At 36.3% G+C, this 16,813-nt stretch overlaps 1 protein-coding gene across 1 annotated transcript; it reads right to left on the bottom strand.

Annotated features, from left to right (window-relative positions):
* Window positions 1–2,796: 2,796 nt before the first annotated feature.
* On the bottom strand, window positions 2,797–16,060 carry LOC128224110 (NADPH-dependent diflavin oxidoreductase 1-like). Its single transcript, XM_052933787.1, has 16 exons — window positions 15,968–16,060; window positions 15,361–15,508; window positions 14,398–14,475; window positions 13,621–13,718; window positions 13,040–13,138; window positions 12,255–12,356; window positions 11,832–12,047; window positions 10,838–10,959; window positions 9,929–10,098; window positions 9,343–9,390; window positions 8,691–8,798; window positions 7,379–7,577; window positions 6,996–7,055; window positions 6,694–6,815; window positions 5,061–5,155; window positions 2,797–4,678 (listed from the first exon to the last, which is right to left on the bottom strand). The coding sequence occupies exons 2-16, from the start codon at window positions 15,499–15,501 to the stop codon at window positions 4,534–4,536; spliced, it is 1,803 nt and encodes a 600-aa protein (XP_052789747.1). The 5' UTR covers window positions 15,502–15,508; window positions 15,968–16,060; the 3' UTR covers window positions 2,797–4,533.
* Window positions 16,061–16,813: the final 753 nt, after the last annotated feature.

Below are 16,813 nucleotides of genomic sequence, written 5' to 3'. Positions count from 1 at the left end.
AAAAAGATTTTATATCGAAACCATTGATAACTAATATCATCGAAATGCTTTGTCAAGATTTAGATTGAGTGCACATTCATTAGAAATAGAAATTGGAAGACAATATTGTTAGAGGGAACAAAAAATGTAAAATATGTAATGCTAATACGGTTGAATCAGAGTACTACTTTTTGTGTATTTGTCCTCTGTATACTAACCTGAGATCTAAATTTAACCTGAAGCGATCTTTTAATACTATAAATAAATTTGTAGCCATCATATCAAGTAATAACAGTCGGAATATTAGAAATCTTTCAAAAATTATATTCAATGCTATGAAGAAAGGTACTGAAGCTCTCGCTATCGCTGCTTCTTGACTTGATGCAATGGATTGCTTTATTTATTGATATACTCGTCAGATATAAAAAAAAAAAATCCTGTTTAGTTGTTCTTCTGTGAGGCCATTTGTGTATATATGACATTGTTTGTGTTAGACCAATGGCGTGTATTTGCTGATATTGTCAATAAAATGAAACATTGTTGAGTCATGTGTTGAGCCATGCCTTAAAGCCATGTTTTGAGTCTTTTGATGAACAATGTGTTGAACCATGGGTTGAGCCATGTTTTGCGTCATGGGTTGAGCCATGTTTTGCGTCATGGGTTGAGCCATGTTTTGCGTCATGTGTTGAGCCATGGGTTGAGCCATGTTTTGCGTCATGGGTTGAGCCATGTTTTGCGTCATGTGTTGAGCCATGGGTTGAGCCATGTTTTGCGTCATGTGTTGAGCCATGGGTTGAGCCATGTTTTGCGTCATGTGTTGAGCCATGTGTTGAGCCATGTTTTGCGTCATGTCTTGAACCATGTGTTGAGCCATGTTTTGCGTCATGTGTTGAACCATGTGTTGAGCCATGTTTTGCGTCATGTGTTGCGTCATGGGTTGAGCCATGTTTTGCGTCATGTGTTGAGCCATGGGTTGGAGCCATGTTTTGCGTCATGTGTTGAGCCATGGGTTGAGCCATGTTTTGCGTCATGTGTTGAGCCATGGGTTGAGCCATGTTTTGCGTCATGTGTTGAGCCATGGGTTGAGCCATGTTTTGCGTCATGTGTTGAGCCATGGGTTGAGCCATGTTTTGCGTCATGTGTTATGCCATGGGTTGAGCCATGTTTTGCGCCATGTGTTGAGCCATGGGTTGAGCCATGTTTTGCGTCATGTGTTGAGCCATGTGTTGAGCCATGTTTTGCGTCATGTGTTGAGCCATGTTTTGCGTCATGTCTTGAACCATGTGTTGAGCCATGTTTTGCGTCATGTCTTGAACCATGTGTTGAGCCATGTTTTGCGTCATGTCTTGAACCATGTGTTGAGCCATGTTTTGCGTCATGTGTTGAACCATGTGTTGAGCCATGTTTTGCGTCATGTCTTGAGCCATGTGTTGAGCCATGTTTTGCGTCATGTGTTGAGCCATGTGTTGAGCCATGTTTTGCGTCATGTGTTGAGCCATGGGTTGAGCCATGTTTTGCTTCATGCGTTGAGCCATGGGTAGGGCCATGTTTTGCGTCATGCGTTGAGCCATGGGTTGAGCCATGTTTTGCGTCATGCGTTGAGCCATGGGTTGAGCCATGTTTTGCGTCATGCGTTGAGCCATGGGTTGAGCCATGTTTTGCGTCATGTGTTGAGCCATGGGTTGAGCCATGTTTTGCGTCATGTGTTGAGACATGGGTTGAGCCATGTTTTGCGTCATGTGTTGAGACATGGGTTGAGCCATGTTTTGCGTCATGTGTTGAGCCATGGGTTGGAGCCATGTTTTGCGTCATGTGTTGAGCCATGGGTTGAGCCATGTTTTGCGTCATGTGTTGAGCCATGGGTTGAGCCATGTTTTGCGCCATGTCTTGAACCATGTGTTTAGCCATGTTTTGCGTCATGTGTTGAACCATGGGTTGAGCCATGTTTTGCGTCATGTGTTGAGCCATGGGTTGAGCCATGTTTTGCGTCATGTGTTGAGCCATGGGTTGAGCCATGTTTTGCGTCATGTCTTGAACCATGTGTTAGCCATGTTTTGCGTCATGTGTTGCGTCATGTGTTGAGCCATGTTTTGCGTCATGTGTTGAGCCATGGGTTGAGCCATGTTTTGCGTCATGTGTTGCGTCATGCGTTGAGCCATGTTTTGCGTCATGTCTTGAACCATGTGTTGAACCATGTTTTGCGTCATGTGTTGCGTCATGTGTTGAACCATGGGTTGAGCCATGTTTTGCGTCATGTGTTGAACCATGGGTTGAGCAATGTTTTGCGTCATGTGTTGAGCCATGGGTTGAGCCATGTTTTGCGTCAAGTGTTGAGCCATGGGTTGAGCCATGTTTTGCGTCATGTGTTGAGCCATGTGTTGAACCATGTTTTGCGTCATGTGTTGCGTCATGCGTTGAGCCATGTTTTGCGTCATGTGTTGAACCATGTGTTGAGCCATGTGTTGCGTCATGTGTTGCGTCATGTGTTGAGCCATATGTTGGGCAATGTGTTTAACCACGTGGTATGTCCAAACTGTTCATTAAGTTTTGGTTATATGCCGTATTACATATACATATATATGTGTGGCACATTTTTTTAATAAGCTTGTACAAATGCTAACGCTCGTTCAGTGTATGAATTTTTCAAAATGTCATTAATTGTAAAACCTAAACTAACCGCAGAATTCATTACTCGCTTGGCCTGGGAGTAGGACGAAAACATATTAATTATATTTTGGGCGGTTCTATTAAAAGGCCACGGAGCTATTAATTGAAAACCCCATTTATAAGGCTAATATATTTTTAATTGTTCTAAAATCAAGTGCTTTTTTAATTCAAATGAGTTAAACAAAATAATGCACTAAAATTAAAAAAGAAGAGTTCTTGCATAGCCCTTTGTCTTGACTACATGTAAAAGTTATTGTATCAACAATTTATTTCGAAATAATAACATGTATTTGAAAGCAAGAAAATAACTTCAATTAACTGAATATAAATATGTCGCCAGCTTGGAGCACCTACTGCTTTGAAAGTAAAATGATAAAACTGTTATCAATTCGAGTACGACTGATTGACCTTGGACATATATGTTCACTGCATATAGAGAACAGTGTGTGCCATGTCATTTCCAAACAGGTGCACCCAGTTTTAAGAGTTCATGGAGGAAACGTGAAATCGTGTCCTTTCGTTCTTTGGCCCTAAGTGGGCCCCCGCAATTGATCACATCTGCACAAGCAGAGGGGGGGATGCACAACAGGACCCCGCCCCCACCCCCCTCGTTAAATTGTCTAAGTTTACTTTTATTTTAATATAAGAGTAAAATGGTAATAAAATACATGTATGCCCAAATACACCATTGCGGACAAAAAATTGTTAATATTTCTTAAGGGAGACAACCCAACCTCGCTGCCAACATTTTAAACCAAAATAATATCGGTTCTGTGGGAGTTACGCTCCCTCCTCCGTTACCTGGGTCCGCCCCTGATTTGTTTTGAAAGTCTTTCATTTGAGTGAAATATATATCAAATTATTTCAAAATTCTTCCAGCAGTTTGTAGGAACAGGCATGGAAATGGAATCTGACCTCTGAAGCATGCGATACCTTGACCTGAATGTAACATTTGCTGGAACCAGTCCTCTGCCAGTCATACAAAATTATGAACATCAGATGTATCTGCGAAGACTTTTAGAAATCCTCTGGTGCTTGATGAATTGTGTAGTGGACACAAAATATATGTGTTGTGTAAACTTTTATCTCTTAAGAGTTTAGTTTACGAGATATGCCACGGACAAAACCTAAGCAAGAAAATTAACAAAGGGAAATAACTCTAAAAATATGGCAGCAAGAGTAACTGTTCTTGTGCACTGCACTTGCCCTCAATGAGATATATCTAGCTATGAAGTTTCAAGTTGATACCTCTTATATTCTTCAAGATATGCCCCGGACAAAACTTTAAGCATGAAAATTAACAAAGGGCAATAACTTTAAAACTAAGAAATCAAGAGTTACTGTTATTGTGCACTGCACTTGCCCTCAATGAGATCTATCTAGCTATGAAGTTTCAAGTTGATACCTCTTATATTCTTCAAGATATGCCCCGGACAAAACTTTAAGCATGAAAATTAACAAAGGGCATTTATCTTAAAACTAAGAAGGCAAGAGTTACTGTTATTGTGCACTGCACTTGCCCTCCATGAGATCTATCTACATATGAAGTTTCAAGTTGATACCTCTTATATTCTTCAAGATATGCCCCGGACAAAACTTTAAGCATGAAAAATAACAAATGGCAATAACTCTAAAAATATGGAAGCAAGAGTAACAGTTCTTGTGCACTGCACTTGCCCTCAATTAGATCTATCTACATATGAAGTTTCAAGTTGATACCACTAATAGTTTAGGAGATATACCCCGGACAAGCGAAAATGGGAAGCGGACGCCGCCGACGCCGCCACCGCCGACAAAAGTAACCCCTATATGTCGTCTTTTCAGGCGACACAAAAAGTCTCCTATATCACAGTTGACTATTTAATTCAAACTATCCAGGGTTTAAACTCAGGACCATGTTTCAGCCTGGTATCGTTTTTGTCTGTCCATAGTTTGTATATAAGTGTCAGCTTGTTCTCTGTCCATGTGTCCATGGGTGATTAGAACATCCTTGACAGCCTCCCTCACAGCTTCAGGCATGTTCTTGGAGTTCCTGTAAAGAGAAAGATACAGTAGAGAGTCTTGGGCAAGTAAAAAATCAAGACAAATCAAGAATAAAATGGTCCCATATGTGTTAGGAATTTCTCTAAAAAAAATTAGAACTGTCTGCTGCACTATAGAATCATGCAGAGTTATATTATAACTAATGCAATGTTCTATTTTAATGTATAATAAACAAATAACACTTGACCTATTAAAATTAATACATTTTTTAAACAAACTCCTTAGATTACTACATTTTTACACATCTTATACCCTAAAAAGCAGCGTTGTTGGCATTTTTTTATTCAATAGACAACACAAATTGACAGAAACAAGTCAACTACATGTAAATGACTTAGAAAATTCAATTTTAAAAGTTCTATTTCTCTTACCCTGCCACAAAGAAGAAGGCCCCTGCTAGCAGGGGGTCACAAATATCCTTCCCTGCATCCTTGATGGCGTGCTGGACATAATACCGGTCAGCATCCTAGAGTGATACACATATACAGGTGAGGAATGGTCAACATGTTTCAAGGTTTAAAGGTATCCAAAGTCTAGATACAAAATGTAGATGCACAAAAAAACACATTAATTAATGCGTTATTATGTTTAACTCATTTGACTATTTATTATGATAAAAATGCATTGGATTAGTGTACAGACACCAAAGAATCTGCTTTTATTAATGTGGTTTTCAAATAATAGCCACAAACTCGCCAGTTAAAAAGAGTGCCAAAATTATCAATCATATTTTTTTTTATCTGTACAAAAATCATATACTTTACTTTTTGGATTATTCAAATCAAATGAGTCAAACATAATAATGCATAATCATTATAGTGTTTCTTTTGTGCACCTATCTATGTTTTGTATCTTTAGAAAAATAAGACACAATGCAAGACTGAGTCTTCGGACAAAACTGTTACATTTTAGATATAAACTTCAATGAAATATGTTCAAATTTGACAGACAAAGGTTTTGTTTTATAACAGCAAACCTTTTGTTCAATTATTGGAATAATGAAAAAGTACCATTTCATACATAAGTTCATGCATAATATTCAAATGTGTTTCCATAGCAACCTGTGATTCGATAGCACTTGTATGATTACATTTTAAATCAATTCTATAAACGTGGTTGTTATTTTATCAAAATACAAAGCATGTTGTGTCTTTTCTCATTTTATTGCTACATAAAGAAATATGCCTAACAGAAGAAAAATTACTGTTCAATGCAACTTATTTAAATACATGTAAACTTCAACATTCATGGAGCTACATGATGTTCAAGACATTAAGTACAATGAACAGACGAACACTGTTGGCTCGACTTTAAGGGACCAGGGAGAATATCTAGAGCTTTGGGGAATTCGAGCCAGACAGGAATGCTTATATTCAGTGGAAAGTAACCGATCTTTTATATCCAGATTGAGTCAACGAGGAAATCGAGCCAAGCGAGTTCCAGTCAACAAGGTTCAAATGTTTGTGATACTTCTTGCCACAGCCTATCATGCTCATTCGCTCACAGATTGTATCAATGAAATCATACAAGCTTGAACATTTATTTCTCTGGGGTTTTCTTAGAGATTTACAAACATAACTATATATCAAGATAGGAAAACAAAGACCCACAATATTGTATTTTGTTCAGATAGCAGTTTCACACCATTACCCTTTTATTGTTTATTTGAGTTTATCAAGGTCTTCCCGGGCCCATTGACAGCATTATACCACTTTTCCAAGCATTACCCATTAAATGCCGAGCGCCAGGCAAGGGAGCTACTTCAAGCCTACTTGTACCAACTTTTAACGTCTTTCGGTATGACGCGGCCCGGGATCGAACCCATGACCTCCTGCTTTGTAGGCGGACGCCTTAACCACTAGGCCACAGAGACGGTTACACCATTACCCTCAATGATACTTGATATTTATACAAGCATGTCTGTGAGCTTTCAATATGAAGCATTTTGTCGAGTGTTACTGTAATGAACAAAGATTTAAGCCCAGAAAGGCAAAATCAGCCAACCTCATTGTCACGAGAAAAAGCAGTATACAGCGTCATCTGATTTTCATGCACATAGTTGTTCCACTGGTTTTCGAAGTAGAAATCTTTGGCTTTGTATCTGCATCCAAAGAATAGGGTATTTTCTGGAAATAAAACAGCACACACAATTGAGGACCTCAAGGCAGAATCAACATCCATTGAACAAAACTAACAAATAACAAGCATGAGACTATAATTATTATATAACTAAAAACGATAAAAAAACATACAGATGACTCAAGCATAAACATTGAATTTATGGAAGTTTTATTTAGTAATGCCACCTTTTATTTTATCGGCCACCCTTTCTTCTATAAAACTTCTAAATGGTGCTACACCTGTGCCTGGAAGAAACAATGACATTAACATACAGTATATCAACATACACATATTTTACCGAACAAAATAATATGTATATATTTTTCACTAATTTTTATTTTGTATTGACTTTTAATTGTTATTAATGGGAAAGTATAATTAACCAATTCTTAATGTAATGTCTTGGACAGAATGCTTCTTTATTTTACCAGCAGTATTGTTCCTTCCACAGCTAACTTACCGTATTATATCATGAAAACGTAATGTTTATCTTATCATGTTTTACTGACAAATTATGAACATAATCTACTGCACCCAATATTCAAGAGTAAAAATCTGTAACTCTTACCTGGCCCCACCATGACAACCGGCATCTGGGCATCACAGGGGAACTTGATGGTTCCTTTTTTCACCCACAGGGGCACAGTGGGGCCACACGAGGGGTCTAGTGAGGCGAGCCAAGTGGAACACACACCCTGGCGTGGGGCCTGGATTCGAGTCTTGTACTTCACCACAGCAACCAGAAGGTGGATTTCACCTGGGTGTGCCTGGAATAAAGTAAAAGAACATAAAGCTGCAGTCCTAGAATGGATAGCAATCAAAGTGGTTAATTACTCACTATGCACCTACAGTGGATACGATACAATGATACAAGGATATGATTTGTTTATTGCATAAAACATTATACAATGTTCATAGCATGTAAACAAATAAATCAATGAATGGAAAAGTTATTAAAGTGGTTAATTACTTACTATGCACCTAGAGTGAATAGTTATTAAAGCAGATGATCACATACTATCTTATTTCCTTTGTGAACTCCGATTATAACTGCAATCATTTATTTAAAAGAGGTTCAGTTTACCTGTGTCACATATATTTAGAAAATGTAGCAAAGATTGAAATAAAGGTAATATTGTTTTAGCTCTTTTTGAAGAATTTGTTACAAAACACAACAGACAATTTATTAAGATCTATACATCAGTCCATAGTCTCAGCGTGAAGATTTTTCAGACCATAAAAACAAGTATAGATACATAACTCTAGTAAGACCCAGTGAAATGTCACATATATTGCAGCTGCTCAAAGTCCCATGATGATGAACTTTCCTACGAAAATTGTTTGTGTGAAGATGCAGAACTTTTTGAGCTAAGAGCATCAAAAGATGTTTCAGATTATTTCTTTTCCTAAATCAAGGGCCATAGCTCTGGTTATACGAAGTGAAACGTCACACAAAATTGCAGCTGCACAATTTCATGTGTGAAGGTGCAACATTTTTGCAGTATGATATTATTGATAATATTTTGTGATGTGAAAGGACATGCAAAACTTCTATATATTTTTAGGCCCATTGTATAATTAAGTTGCATTATAAATCATTTTATTACAAATAACAAAGGCTTATTTCATATATTTCCAAATATTCATAATTTTGTTTTGATCAGATGAAGACAGTTATTTGTAAAACTTAAATTCAGATGCATTAAAATGTTAGTATGTTTAACATAATTTTTTCTTAGTTGAAGTTCAATGAATACATATAACATATGTATATATAGTTTATATACATGTCACATTATGAGGGATGAGTATTTTAACCTTTGTTAACAGAATGTTGGAAGCCTCAGTATGTTTACAAAGTATATACTCTTATACCATACCTTTATAGATGAAGCTATGGAGAAAGACCTTGGCTGGAGAACAGGGATCATATCAAACAAGTACTGGAACGGAATGTTAGGGCTCGTTTTGGGGAAGTCATGAAGCACCTGTAAATAATCAATTCAAATCATTTAGGTCAGAAAATTGATTCTGTAATGTTATTCTACATCTTGCAAAACTGGTTTGTGTATTCCCGCAGACATTAAAACATTACTAAGATAACTTGGTTTGTTTTGGCTCATGGAAATATGTAAGACACATGTAGACTTCATGGTGACATTGTGTTACAAGTATTAGAACAATCCGTCTTAAAATATCTCCACAAAATTGTCTGGTTCCTTAAGTGTAAAATTTAAATTCCTCCAAATCAATTAAGGTCATCTGCTGGTTATGACCAACCTTCCTACCAAGTATTCAGGACTGCAGGCCTAAGCATACGGGTACTTTAGTAATCACTCAGACAAGCTTTTTGTGTTCAAGGTCACAAAGACCATGATCCCCCCATACCAGGTTTGAAGACCTTAGGCACAAGCCTACTCTAGTTATCAATCGGATTAAGTTTGGTCTTCCGACGGACCCATATGTGCAATGCAATTTACCCTCCCATCTTCGAAGGAGGCCATTATTAGAAAGTTAAAACTATAACATTACCTCAAGTAGTGTCCGTCTTACTCGGTTACAGTAGGAAAACAGCTCTTCCTGAACAGAGAAAAAAACAAGATAGCAGCTGATAATAAAAAAAGATCAACCTAGAGTAATCTCATCTGATGTACATGTGAGTATTGTCTCTGCCAACAAGTGTACAAAGTTAAAAACTTTCATTTGTTAAAACTTGTGCATTGCAATATCATTAAAAACAAAGCTATGACAATATTTTTACTTTTTATAAAAACAGAAAAGCTTATGTTGGTGGGGACCAAACATCATTTTTTTTATCTTAGTAACAGTGACCTTGACCATTAAACAAGTTTGTTCTCTACAGTTTGGCCTACGGTGCATGTATATCAAATCTTATAGCTTTACCACACTGCAAATTCATCAACAGAGACAACAGTTCGAAAACCCTTACCTGCAATATGGCAAACCCATATTATGACTTGCGTTTGTTATTGAAAACTTGGTTTAAAAGTTTCTATTATAAACATACTATTTATTAAAGATTATTCATGTCCATGCGGGTTAGGGAACAGGATCCACATGTTATTGATATATTTAAAAACAAGCAAAATAGACTTACTTGTCCTTCTGCCGAACAGAACTCCTGCAGTTTGTCCTTTTCTAGTTCATCATCCGCAAAATAAAGCATCATTTCAAAGAAAGACCTTCGTGGAACACAGTTTATATCGAGGTAATTCTGTACGAGGTAATGAACTGTGCAGGGCTGAGGTAGCTTAGGAGCCGATGTACCTGAAATACAAGATTAGTTATCTTAGAACAGTTCTGTAAATAATTGATGTTAAACATGTAAGTGACAGATGTGGTTTTTTGGATGAAGCCATGAAAGAGTTGCTTTACACAGCGACCAAATCTCAAACTCGACATGCATGCATGTATGAATATGTCTCTAATAGAGAAACATTGCCTCAATTTCTTGAAATATCTTTCTTAAAGCATAACAAGCTTAATTGTGTTTTTTTAATTAGCCAAATCACTTAATTAAACATGAATTTACAAAAAAAAAAGAAAAGTTTATCAAGATAATCATGAAGATTCCTTTGAAAGTCTCAGAATTCTTTAAAATGAGAATATTACACAATTTAAAACAAAACATAAATAGTCAGCTTTAATAGCTTTATCCTGTGATAATGGACAATCCTTTAACTAGCAAAATGGTGAAAACAATAAATGATAATCCAATTCAGCAGCTACCGGTTAACACAGGGTTTAGAGAATCAAATGGTTTACAAATCGTAGGGGCAATTTTATAAATGATAGAACCACAAACTATCGTAAGATCAGAAGAATACTGGGCTACTGTCAGAAATCAAATTAATTTTTTAATTCTCAAAATCAAATAAACCTAGCAGAACTTTTCCAGCCAAACTGTTTGTTTCAAAAATATAGTACAATACAACCAAGAATAAAGGCTTCAAAAAATCTATGGTATGATGGGCTGGTTGATAATATGGCTCAATATAAGACATACCTTCATCAACGGAGGAAAGAATGAATTTCTTGTTTGCATCGAGGTTCATATAGGAAATAAAGTCGTTGACGGTGTCGGCCGTGTTTTGTGGACACACACAGGCCACATCTCCAGGTTCGTAGCTGAAAACAACAACAATGGATCAAGGGCTAATGGTTAAAAATGATTTTACATGTTCATACTGAGAAAATAAAATTAAAGATTAAGCTTAAGTTCATTTGAAGAAGAATTTCTGTTTTTATCTATCTATCGCTAAATATCAGATTGTGGAAATCTTTGTCAAAATTCATAGACATTAAATAACTGAAAAAAGTTCTAATTCACTATGCAAGGGTCCTGTGTTTATTTGGACAGCACCGTATTACTGTGAAATCATATTATATTCGTCGGCATGATATTTCACGGTTCCCAAATGTTTACTTTTCCATAGGTTCTTGAATTTTTGGATGATCTTTCAAAATATAAAAAATATATAACAAGTTTGTCTATGTAAAAAAGCGTCGAAATTTATTAATTATTCCTTTCATTTGTAATGACTGAAGAAAAATATTTGATTTACAATTTTCTTTGATGAAAACAATCATTGAATACATGGTATTTCTTTGACAGAAAAATACAACGTTGCCAAAAAATGTTCATATTTAACACTGCGAGAAAGTCAATAATAAAAATTTGTGTCAAGCACATGACCAAAATATTTCTGGTTGCTCTGGTTAAAATAGGTATGCCCTCTGGTTTTGATGTCGGTGAGAGAATATACATGTATAATTTTTTGAACAAATATTTAGTTTTGTTCTTACCTCCGAAACCATAACAATTGATGTCCCAAAAATAATAAAAAAAATCACAATGTTTCTCAATAACGATATAAAAGATAGGTATTAATGTTGTTGCCAAAATGTTGCTCTCACCAATATTTTTCTGTTTCTATTGATCTGTGATTTCAGCACTTTTTTAAGAGATGTACTGCAATATTTCCATGAACAAAACCAACCTTATATCTGAACCTGATATATTCAACCGGATCAATCTTGTATCCTGAAAATGGTCTCCAGCAGTAACTCTTTCATTGGCCAAAAGCCTTGCAGGAAATGGCTGTCCCGGGAACCAGCCAGGAACATCTGGATGGCTCTGATCATGCTCACTGTTTTCAGAGGCTTGGTTTTCTCCATTCTCTGTTAAAAACTGAACACGAAACCTTGCTGGTGGTCTGCCATCAAGAAAATATCAAGAGAATGATTATTTTAAGGATGTATTGATAAGCAAGTTAGATTACAAACAAATATGTTACTGAAAGATCAAAAACTAAGATCCTTATCACAAAGATTTCAAATATATATTTGTGTACAAGTTTGTCTTGCTGACAAAACAATAAAATTGATCATAATTTAACCAATTTTTCCTTACTCTTACCCACCTTACATCTGCAGGCACAATGTCAAGGCCAGGAGGGAGTGGGTAGAGGGACAATAGCCGAGTAAACAAGCCCTCCATCCATGGATATACCACTGCATCAGCACTGGAACACATATAATATCCATGTATAATGTATACATGTCTTACATACCCTGTCTTAATAGTCTGACATACAGTTATATATGCCTCTCACTAGTCTGACATACCATTATATGCATGCCTCTGAAGTCTGACAGGCCGATATAAACATGTTTAAAAGGACTGACATACCATTATATGCATGTCTGGCATCCTGTTATATACACATCTCAAAGGTCTGACATACCCTATACTGTTATATAGATGTCTCTCGAGTTTAAGCCAGGTTTTAAAGGGTGCTGCAGAAAAGGGACAGGGCGCTTAGGGTGCAAAGAACTGATTGTATCAGGCTTTGAAGAATTTAAAAATAACTTTGAGAACAAATGTCAGAAATGTGTTTAATTGCAGTAGTTTTAATTTCCAACTGCCAGATGTATATTGTCCGTACATATGATAATATAAATCTACGAAACAAAGGAAATGTTTGATTATCTTAAGCATTCGATTATAGGAAGGCAGAGGAGTCCACATGCTGGTTTCCATGAGGGCAGAGAGTTGGATGAAACCAAAAACGGGTTGGGTACAGCACGCTCTTATAACAATTTAGATAAAACTCAAAGGTCTCTTGGTCTCACATACACAAAGAGATGTTGCAAATGTCTGATATGTATGCAGATACACACCCCAAATGTCAGTACATATCATTACCCCAAGTCATGCTGATCATCAGCCAGACCAATATTCACCAGCCCTGAGCTGCCTAGTTGTTCCAGTCTCCTGTGTAGCTTCTTACCAACAAAGTTGAACCTGAAGTGTTAAACCATAAAGAGGGAAACTGACGACAGTTTGAGTAAACGGCATCAATGAAATTACAGCATAGTTCAAATGATATCTTAACTCTCAGCCTTCATACAAAGGCACAAGCAAATTAAAATGAACATTTGATAGCATGTCTTAATTCAGCGGTTTAAGCTGCCACTGATATAAATGCTGACTGAAGCACTGTACCAGTATGTGAGTTTCTTTATCAATGAAAAGAAGTATACTAAAATCAAAGTGGGAAAAAAATTACTTAAAATAACAAATGTTACAATACAGGTAGTTATGAATTGCACAACTTAAAAAAGTCACATTTGATTTCATAATAATTGATGAATACCCATCTTTAACAGCTAAAGTTGCATATCACCCTGTTTGCTAACAAACTTTAGCTACATGTACTTTATATAGTTTAAAAGTATTCAAAATCTAATTGTAATTTAATGCAGAGTAAAAACATGAAGACATACTTTGGGTAAGAAGAATCCCCTAGGCCAAGAACAGCATGGCTTAACTGGCACAGTGAGTCCTTTGGCAGATTTTTTCGCATTATGAACTTCCAGAATTTCTGAAATGAATCAGAACATAGAATTATTAGTACGGTAAGCTTTGATAAAAATCAGTCTTGACAAAAATTCCAGTGCTTGAATTTTTTATATGAACAATCCAGCATGTTAATCAAATCCTTAAAAGAAATATCAAATATAAACTGAACGTTTTTACAAAGACAGAGGGAAATGAGTCCCTTACACTTGTCCAGTAAGGAGAAGGCAAAGTTATATTGAAACAAGAACGCTGCTGACACTCTTCTGTTCTTGTTTTGTTTGACGAGATGAAGTCAAAAAACCCGGTCTAAGCCAGGGTTATTGACCTTGCTATACATGTGGATATTGTCTCTTGCAAGATGTGTATAAAGTTTCATTTAAATATCTTGAACTGGTCTTTAGTTATAAAGAGGGTTGAAGACGAACCGCATGCCGACATCAACACAACCAAGGGTATGACAATACTTCCACATCTTTAAAAAACAGACCTGCTAACAATCTTTAAGCGAAACATTTCATAAGACCCTTGCTTACAGTGGACTCTTAAATGCAAGTACTGATTAGCTGGGGACAACCAGAATGTTTACAATTCTGGGCTTCAACTATTGAAAGTTATTTGAAACAGACTCTTATAAAGTACATGTAACACTTTATAACGCGGTATATGAGTCATTGATGCTAAATTGATGGGTGTTTGCTTACCATCATGTTATCAGGAGGGTCGCCCTGGCCCGTTGTTGAACACACAAACACGGTCAAGTTCTCTTGTATCAAATCTGCCTGAAAAAAACAATGCCAACCACAACATGACTATAGAACTACACTTATTTAAGTGATAAATATTAAATAATATTGGGTTTGAGTGCAGAATTAGTTCATATAAACACATTCAAATCTATATGAATAGTTTTTAATCAACTTATGTATTTTCTCTCAACGTTTGGGCTGGGGCCCATCTGATTGGGAAGATACATTATTATCACTATGATTGGAAGGTGCTTTAAAAAAAGTTCTAAAGATAAACTAAATGTGATGAAGCTTGTTATTTAAGAATACATTGATTCATCCATACAAAAAGGGTTCCAGGTTAAATATAACTTTAATTTTCTTCAAATTCAAAACAGCAATTATGGGAAAAGAAGTACTCTGGAGAAATAAGTACATGTTTTATGATTGGGAATGATCAATGGGGTCAGAATATTTTTTATTAAAAATGCAATCATAAATTGACTTTAAAATACTGTATGAATGTCTTTAAATAAAACAAAAACATTTAAAAAAAAACTTATTGCAGTTGCAAAATCCAAATAACAAAACTTAAAACCTATAAAAAAAAGAGCACTTTATCGAATTTGCTTGCATTTCAACCTGTGCTGCATGAACCTAAAAAGGTTCTCAATATTTATTTAATTAAATATCCATCGAAATGAGAAAATCTTATGCAACAGATTATTTATAGCTAAAGAAAGGTTACCAACAAAGAATATTTTTTAGTTGCATCCTTGTATACCATTGGTTAAATGACATCACACTTATCCAATCAGAGCGCAGTTTTTATATAAACAATGAGGTCAATCACTACCCGTTGTAGTTCATATAATGATAAGACTTGAAGGAAATGTTAATATTTTACTGTATCTAACAACAGGAAGATGATTCGCATACCACATTGTAATTATCAAGGGCCATAACCCTTGGTAGAAAATGTCGTCTTTTTGCCTCCCTTCCAATTTTTTCAGCAACATCCTGAGCCGTCCCTGTCTGGCTTCCAAACAACACTAACACCCCTCGATTGTCAACACCCATAGTGCTTCTTTTATGAAAATGAGAAATAAACACATTACGTATATATAGGGTATTAATTACAATCTAATCCATCTCTTCATTGTGATCTACCAGATATATTGCCTGTTACACTTCAAGTCTTCAGTTTTATACAAAGGTTCTCAACTTCCAAAATTACTGTTTAATAAGTTTATACTACCAATGTCTTATTCTGAAATTCTTAATGGTAGCTCTGAAAAGAGTAGTATAAATGGTGCAAAAGCTAGGGTAAAAAGTCTTAAACGTATTGGTGTAACAATGGCTCAACTGTGTGCTCACGGAGTACGAAACTCTTTGGTTCGAATTAAAACGGGTACGAAACAGTTAAACGAACGTTTGAAATGCTTCATAAATTAATCATTATAATGCTCCGAGTAATATCCATCTGATACAATTCATCTATCTGTAATTTTATACTAGTCCAATGGAGAGTAATAATAGGACTCACAAGACAATATTTTGTTTTGACAGCTACTGAAATGACACCTTGTGTATATGAATAAACCGGTTTAATATTGTATTCATATGGTTTCAAGTCAGTCAAGTAATATATTTGATTACAGAAGTCGGACAAGTAACATAAGCACTGCTGAGCTTTTTAGACCGAACGAGAATTCGGCGACCCGTCTTTCGCTACTATCGTGACTTAGTTCGTACAGTGAAATATATAATATGTAGTGCAGGAATTTGCTAAAGTCACCCTATTATGTCACGTGTATATATAAACATGATTATCAAGTGGCTTTGGACGCTCGTGTGCCCTGTATTCTTTAAACAACGTGGTTGTCCGGTAAGCGCAGTGGTTATTGCACCCGCTTCTCACCAAGGCGACTCGGGTTCGATTCCCGACCTGGGCGCATGTGAGTTTGGTTAGTGGTCACCAAGCCGGACAAGTGGGTTTTCTCCGGGTATTCCGCTTTCCCCCACAACACAAGACAAAACTGGGGGGAAACTGTCTACAACAGGAATCCAAATAAAACTGGTGTACGCGTCAAGATTTGAATAGTTATGTACTTTTTCGGGGTATATTTTTGACGTAGCCTCGACGTCGGACTCCGACATGTTCTGTAATGGCTTTAACGTGGGATTTTACAAAGTGGTTTCACGTCAAAACCCGACGTTTAGGCGACGTCGCAATAACGACCAGACTATCCACCGGTTCGACATTCTTTTCAGATATCTTGTTGCTTCACATGAATGTTAAATTTAGATCAACTTTTTTCTTTTATAACCAACGTTAATTACTTTGACACATTAATTTCTCTCCGCTGTTACCACAAACTGCGACCTGACG

Source organism: Mya arenaria, chromosome 17 (genome assembly GCF_026914265.1).
Source record: "Mya arenaria isolate MELC-2E11 chromosome 17, ASM2691426v1".
Lineage (NCBI taxonomy): Eukaryota > Metazoa > Mollusca > Bivalvia > Myida > Myidae > Mya > Mya arenaria.
This window is presented reverse-complemented; position numbering and strand designations above follow the sequence as displayed.